The sequence below is a fragment of the Mobula hypostoma genome, chromosome 15 (assembly GCF_963921235.1).
Source record: "Mobula hypostoma chromosome 15, sMobHyp1.1, whole genome shotgun sequence".
Taxonomy (NCBI): Eukaryota; Metazoa; Chordata; class Chondrichthyes; order Myliobatiformes; family Myliobatidae; genus Mobula; species Mobula hypostoma.
The window spans coordinates 6566353-6574368 of record NC_086111.1 but is presented as its reverse complement, the minus strand read 5'-3'; the positions used below and the strand labels follow the sequence as shown (position 1 = coordinate 6574368).

The window sequence follows — 8016 nt, the reverse complement described above, 5'->3', positions numbered from 1 at the left end:
TATGCAATTTGTCCTGAAGAAGGATCTCAGCCTGAAGCATCAGCTGTTTGTCTATTTCCATGGGTGCTGCGTGATCTGTTGAGCTCCTCCAGCATTTTGTGTGTGCTTCACTGGATTTCCAGAATCTGTAGAATCTCTTTTGTTTTGGAATTTAGTATATCCTATGCCACCTAATTGAACTGAACAAAATTTATTTTAAAAAAGAAAATAAAATTGGACTTATAACTCTCTGTCCATTAACTTGCTAAACTATTTCCCAAGTTACTTTGGGTAAATGACAAATATGTTCCAAGGACATGTATGAGATTAGCTCTGGGAGCTTTGACAAAGACCTACACACTTATATTTCCTCACTGAACTCTGTGCCCATATATCTGCCAAGTCATCTTGACCCATTGAGCAAGCTAGTGAAGATATAGTTAAATAGCAATTGGCAAATCATTACAGTGTTTCATTAAAAATGTTTCAGCTTTATCGTGAACTGGTTCAATTCAATCTCATTTAGCATCCTTATCGTCACATACTCAGAGTGCTGACTGCTGGGAAATATTCCCAGTAAGGCTGCATTGCTTCGGTGACGCGCATTCCCCAAGCAGCCAGCGTGTCGAGAGCGCGCAGTGAAAGCCGGAGAGAGGGAGAGAGAGAGAAAAAGAGAGAGAGTGAGAGAGAGAGAGAGAGAGAGAAAGAGAGAAAGAGAAAGAGGAAGAGGGGAGAAAGGGAGAGGAACGGGCAGAGAGCAGCTGGAAAGATGGAGCACTTCCATCACATAGCAGGTTTATAATGATCGGGGAAAGGTGTCCGCGCTGAATGGGATTACAGGGATTGATGTAAAGGTTGGGTCCTGCATTTGTGCCAAGGAACTACCGAGGAGGGAGGAAAAGATGTTGCCTTCACAGGAAGCCTGTAAAATCTACCATGACAATTACATGCGTAACTCCAGAGCCATCGGCGTACTGTGGGCCATCTTCACCATTTGCTTCGCGATCATTAACGTTGTGGTTTTCATCCAGCCTTACTGGATCGGGGACAGTGTCAGCACTCCCTACGCTGGCTACTTCGGCCTTTTCCATTACTGCATCGGGACGGGTTTAAACAGCCGGGATTTAATATGCCAGGGGACCTTCTCCGACTTCTCCAGCATCCCGTCGGGTGCCTTCAAGGCGGCGGCATTCTTCGTGCTGCTGTCCATGGTGTTGATACTGGGCTGCATCGCCTGCTTCGCCCTGTTCTTCTTCTGCAACACGGCCACCGTTTACAAGATCTGCGCCTGGATGCAGCTCCTGGCAGGTAGGGGCTGAGCGATGCGTGTGTGTGTTTGCGCGCGCTTTGTATACATGCAGAGTCGATTACACTTCTGACTATGTATGTGGATATATATGCCATTGTAAGTATAAAAGCTAGAGAGAAAAGGCAGAATTCAACGCTTTGACTGCGGGTCAAATGGCCTCGCAGCATAAAGTATCCACTGCCATAACCCAGAGCAGCCTTCATACCAGGGGATAATAGCGTCCCACTATCTCCCACCTAGTACCACATCTTATCCCCTAACTGCTATTAATTCGAGAGGGTCTTCTGGGACGTGTGCTACGTTATATAACATGTAGTGCAATGATTAAAGGTGGCGATAGAATGCAGGATGGTTAACATTGACTAATTCCAGGGCTCCAGTGGTGAGTGACTGGAATGCAATCCGAAGTTAATGTGGTGGATCGTAAGGTACTGGAGCTTGTTTGGCGTTATGACTTGAATAATATCCTTATCCGAGAGCTGAACATCGCTGAGTCTGTGAAGTATCTTACATCACATCACATGCGCTGACTGCACGGTATTGAATGCTGTAGTATTCTTCAGTTATATTGTGGCCATGGGTCAACAAGGCAAGTAATTGCGAGGCGCAGATTACTGACGGATGGCACTGCCAAAAAAAAGGTTCTTTAACGAAATGTTGATCCCTGTCTCTGTTCCCGTGTAATCTCCAGAATCAACAGACCTGAGGACGGCGGCGATTGAACTTGCCGTGGTTGCCAATGAGTTAATTCACCAGTAGGACCGAAACAGACTACTAATAAAAGGATTGCCAAACCAGGCATGGGAGACGGATAGTTATTTTTATAGCTAAGGGTCGCTCATTGTTCATATGTATTAATGAGGAGTGTGATAGTGGCAAGTAATCTCGCTGGAATGAAGAACAACGATAGGGAGTATTACAAAGCTTTTATGCAAATAATTAGTTATAGGCTGATTTTAGAAAGATCGACCGTAAGGTATAACTCTGCAGAATGGCATTTTTTTTATCCCCCCTCCTCTCTCTTCACGGTAATTTGCGTTTCTCAATATAACTCATTTCGGCGTGAGCACAATTATTACAGCACGGTGGTTTGAGTGTGTCGGTGAACTGAGATGAAAGGACACAACTCATTCTAAATTCATTGTATTCTTCTGAGCCTCCGCTTTCAAAGAGTAGATCTCGCATTTCCTCGTTCTTGTGAAGCGGAATAGAGTCTCCATTATTGAATCAGTATAGCCAGCTAAAACCCAAGCCACTTACATGACTACTAAATCCTCTTTTCATATTTGCATGGCTTTAATTTTAGTTCATGAAATAAGAGGCTTAATGAGCCCAAAATATTGGCCCACTGAGCTGCTTTGAGTTTAGAAACACGTCTCCCTTGGAAATATCGCGCTGTGAGAGCTGTTCATGGCGGAGAAAAGATTCGAGAAGTTTTGCCGCATGTGTGCATTTTATGGGTTTATGTTTTAAGCCATTTGGTGGGGTGTTGGTATTATTCCTTGGCATTGTCTTTGAATAGCAAAGATAAAAATGTAGGTTCAGGGAGTGCAGGTCTGGTAGCTGTTATTACTACCAAAATACCATCAATGGCTCTAAGAAAAGGCTTTTCTGATTACTATTAGTATTCCCTTACAGTGGTAGTTCCATCAGTGTACCAATAATGTCGTGATCTTGAGGAAGACTCGAAAACCTTAATGGAAAAGGTAGATGAAAAAGACTTGATCCATCTCTTTCTGTAATTAAAATAAGCTATGAATCTGTCTTTTGCTACAGTTGGAAAGATTCTAAATTGCATAAAGGAATTCAGCTTCCATATTACACAAAAGGGAACATAAGGACTTTGGAGAAAGTGCAAAAAGCATGACTAGGATGACATGAGGCCTGGTTGTTCAGAAAATGTCAAAGAACTGAGATTCTTTCTATAGAAAGGGATGAACTGGACAAGGATGTGGTAGAGGCTTTTAAGATCATGAAATGGTTTCATCATGCTGTGAAGATCAGAACTAGGAGGTATGAATATAAGATGGTCATGTTATAATATATATAAGACATAGGAGCAGAATTAGGCCATTCAACACATCAAGTCTGCTCCACCATACCATCGTGGCGGGTTTATTATCACCATTGTCCTGCCTTCCCCCTGTAACCTTTGACACCCTTGCTAATTAACAACCTACCGATCTCCCATTGATCTATGCGATGACTCGGTCGCCACAGCTCTCTGTGGCAATAAAGAAGTGAGAAGAACATCCTTATCAGCAGGACTTTTGAATTTGGAACTTTGTACCACAAGGAGTAAATGAGTTGAGTAAGCTGGATGTATGGTTAGAAGAAGCTAGATACTCCAGGCTTAAAGGAATAGAAAACCTATTGCTGAACTCAGATGGGAAGGAGTGGTAAAAGTCTCAGTGACTCATAAATGCAAACCTGTTGAAATGAATACTTTCTTCCTATGCACCAGAAACTGTGTACTAAGTTTGTAGGTTAATTCAAAGCTAGCTTTTGATAACTTAAAAATATACCTACATTACCTCCTATGAGCTTAAAATTGTAATGCTTTTCCAATTATATAATTTGGACAAAAAGTTGACTCAAAAAAATTCATTCCTAAATATACACTTCCCCAATGGCTTCTAACTGTTCTCTCCCCCGACTGCATCTTTCCCTTTTATAACTAAGCTTATCTTATTAACTCCTACTATTACTCAAAGATGAATGTATTGGTTACAATAGGTGTTACGTTAATTAGCCTTTATATGAAGACAGCATTGAGATTCACAAATTAAAGTGTTTATTCTTTTAAATCATTGTGGTTCTTCTATTCAAAAAGTTTGACCAAAACAAATATTTCACCTATTGTTTAGCAAAATTATTAAGTCTACATTGCAACTGTTTGACTTCAAATCTAATATTTTGCCATATAATTGTATATGAATGATGAATACCACTGTTGGAAACTCCATTCCATCATTTTAGCAGATCAGTTCACCCATTTATTGAAACAGAGGAGCATACTGTAATTCCAACCGAAGACAGCGAGTGCTGAAGACATAATTTCAAACCATTGTCGTTATAAAAAGTAGTTTTGCATTGTCTACATAACCACGCAGGTTGGTTATATCTAGCCATAGTATCACTTTGGTTATTGTTATGTTTCACTGCAGTCAGATCAAAAGCATCTTTTCTTTGGGAAAACTGAAGAATTTTCATTGCTGTTCTATTGCCATTCTTTCATGTCAAGCTAGTGAGGCTGGAAGCTCTGCAGTAACACTGGATGCAAAGAGTAATGTGTAATCTCTGCCGAGTTTTAAATGGGTATCCTCATTCTGTATCCATTAAGCATTGTCTATTGTAGCACAGTGGTTAGAGTGACACTATTACAGATTGGGGCATCATAGTTCAGAGTTCAATTACAGTGTCCTCTGTACATTGTTCCCATGAAATGTGTGGGCTTTCCCTGGGTGCTCTGGTTTCCTTACACAGTCCAATGATGTCCTGGAACAATGTCAATTAGTCATTGTAAATTGTCCTATGATTGGTTCAGGGTTAAACCAGGGTTATTGAGGGTTGCAGGGGTGGCGTGGCTCAGAAGAGCCTACTCTACACTGTATCTCTAAACAAGGTAAATAAATACCAAAGGAAAAAAAACTTGCAGATTCTGGAAATCCCAAATTTAAAAGAAAAATTGCTGGAAACATTTTTCCCATTTATCTTAGTTCAAATGAATGCTCTTCAACATTAAACATTTTCCTACCACAGAGTCTACCTGACCTGCTGAGCATTTCCAGTATTTTCTGCTTTTATCTTCATGCACCAAAGTTGGAAGAAAATGTGGTTTAAAATGCTCAGTGAGAAAAGAGAATTATTTCAAAATTTAGTTACATTGTGCAATTGACAGTACCATGGGAAGATGGTGTCGAAGAAGCTTATGAGAGGAAAAAGACCAAGTACTCTGTACTGGCAACTGAAGCTGCCCAGAATGGCTGGAAGACCAAGATTTTCCCTGCAGAAGTGGGTTGAAGGGGATTCGTTGCTACATCTACAACCAGTCTATTGAAGAAGATGGGGGTGAGGGGTCACTCCCTCCAACAAGCAATCAAGTCCTTGTCAAACACAGCAGAAGAAAGCAGCAATTGGATTTGGATTAAAAGGAAAGACAACAACTGGGCTGCAAGATGAAGACAGGAGGGTATGGAACTGAGGGGGGTGTATCTGGGACGCCAGGTAGCACCGTTGAGCCCTCTGGAGACGTCGTGGGCTTATCAACGAAACGTCAAAGAGGGAGGGTGCCCACCTGATGACCTCGATGACGTACCTACCCTCCCTCCTTGTCACCACTCCACACCCACTGCCAACATCGAGAGTGCCAACTTACCATAGGGATTGAAACATCAAGTCCTAGTAGCTCTACTAATGCACCAAAGTTGGAAGAAAATGTGGTTTAAAATGCTCAGTGAGAAAAGCGAATTATTTCAAAATTTAGTTACATTGTTGTGGATGGAGAAGGAAATCAGTTCCTGGAAAAACAGATGGCTGCAAAAAATTAGGATAACATTCATATATCGGCATTAACAATAAAAGCATCAGCAACATTTTTACTGTAATTACGAACTAAAGAAAAAATGTATAAAATAGAATGACATCTGAATATTTTTTTTTAAATATCCTGTTCTTCCTATCTTCATTCCCATTTTTCTTGCACTTTACTTCATTTTAATTTTATTAGAGAAGCCTGTCTTGAGTATGCTTAGCCCCTCAGTAAGATTTGCAGACTTGATGGGCTGAATGGCCGGATTCTGATCTACATCTCATGGCCTATATTTCATTGGCTACTTTACCAAACTTGGAGCTTCTCTATCACCAGACCGCATTCTCTTCCATTCCAAAATCTGTTGATCTAAGCCCTGAATATGAGCATTTATTGAGCAATAATGAACCATTGGTATTTAACATTCCAAGTTTTCACATCATTCTGAGAAAATAAATTTCAGTTCATGTTGGCCAACCATGTACACTCAGTGGCCGTTTTATTAGGTACACCTGTAGACATGCTAATAAACGCAAATATCTAATCAGTCAATTGTGTGGCAGCAAATCAATGTATAAAAGCATGCAGAACAGGTCAAGAAGTTCATTTCTTGTTCAGATCAACAAATGAAGAAGTGTGATCTAAGTGACTTTTTGACAGTGCAATGATTGTTGGTGCCAGATGGGGTGGTTTGAGTACCTCAGAAACAGTTGATCTCTAGGAATTTCCACACACAACAGTCTTTGGGGTTTACAGTGAATGGTTTGAAAAACAACAAAAATATGCAGTGAGTGACTGTTCTGTGGGCAAAAACACCTTGGTGATGAGAGAGGTCAGAGTTGAATGGCCAGACAGGAAGGTGACTGTGGCTTTAAAAACCAATGCACTACAACAGTAGTGTGCAGAAGAGTATGTCTGAATGCACAACATGTCAAACCGTGAAGTGGATGGGCCACTGAGTGTATCTTGAGTCTTTGACTCTAGTTCTGGGCTCGGCAGCTAGAGAGATCTGCCTATCATTCACTGTTTCGTCAAATCTAGCCATTGGTTAGAAACCAGCTCCAAATAGACCCCAAACTCTATCAGGGCATGATAAAGTTGTCACAGATATGATTTGGCAGTAATGAATAAAGCCAAGATGAAGCTGTAGTAAGACTGAAAACTGTATGATATCCCACAAAGGCCATAGCATTCTATTCAGTCTGATTGCACTAATGCAACACTAGAAAGTGAAGTAAATTGCGACCTTCAATTACATTTCAGTTGCTATGAATGTGGTTTCCCATAACTTTTAAGAGTGAAAATTTCTGATCTGCATTCTTCAAAATGTGCTAAACTTTCTTGCAAGACTTAAGATAAAGGAGCATAGTTTATAGTTGTTAGCATTGTGCAGTTCTTATTATAGATGAAAACATGGTGCTTGGGGTATGTAGGGTGCATGCGCAAATATTAATGGCATTGTGTCATGGTCCGGATCGGGGTCCCTTTAAATTTAGGTTGTTTATGTTACGATCCGGACCGTTGATTCCCTGTTTTCCCGTGTCCCTCGACTTTGGTGATTAGAGGCAATTAACACTGGGCTGAACTGGTAGTTTATAGTCTCCGGCTTTCAGCCGTTCGGGGCGGGAGCATCTGCAAAGTGTCAGCATGCCAATGTCATCTGGCCGGAGCAAGCCTAGTCTCTGCCGAAGCGAGTGCCGGTAACTCGCCCTTCCTCACCAGAGCAACCCTGTCCAGTTACCTCGCCAAAGCGAGCCTGCAAAGTTTCCTCATCAAGGTGGGTCCGTCAGTTAACCCGCCGGAGAGAATCAAGAACTGCTGTCTACTGTTCCAGGGTCGAGTCGAGAGCTCGCCGCTACCCGGAGGCTCCAAGTCAAGTCCTGGCTCCGGGGGCATTCAAGTTTCAAGTCAAGTCCTGGCCCTGGCGGCATTCAAGCACCAAGTCAAGTCCTGGTCCCAGCGGTCTGTGATTCCTGTCCTACCCCCTTGTTTGAATCCCTTCTCTGCCCCTCTCGCCTCTAGCCCTCATCTGCAGCCCCCGCCTGCACTTCGGTCTAGTTCCGTCGCCGGAGCTAGATAGGTACTTTCTGGTGTTCATTCATGTTGGTCTTGTCTTGTCTTGTCCTCGCCTCCATGGGGTAAGTCAGGCCGTCTTGCTGTTGCTCCACGGGGGGTCATATTTTGTCTTGTCTGGTCC

The 8016-nt window shown here is 42.1% G+C and overlaps 1 protein-coding gene across 2 annotated transcripts in view; it reads left to right on the top strand.

The window, feature by feature from the left end:
• The first annotated feature begins 683 nt into the window (after positions 1–683).
• lhfpl4a (LHFPL tetraspan subfamily member 4a) overlaps positions 684–8016 on the top strand; it is a 329222-nt gene continuing 321889 nt past the window's right edge. For both annotated transcript variants that reach the window (XM_063067680.1, XM_063067679.1), the window contains exon 1: positions 684–1287. In XM_063067680.1, coding sequence (XP_062923750.1) covers positions 882–1287 — 406 coding nt within the window. In that variant the 5' untranslated portion in view covers positions 684–881. The remainder of the gene's footprint in view (positions 1288–8016) is intronic.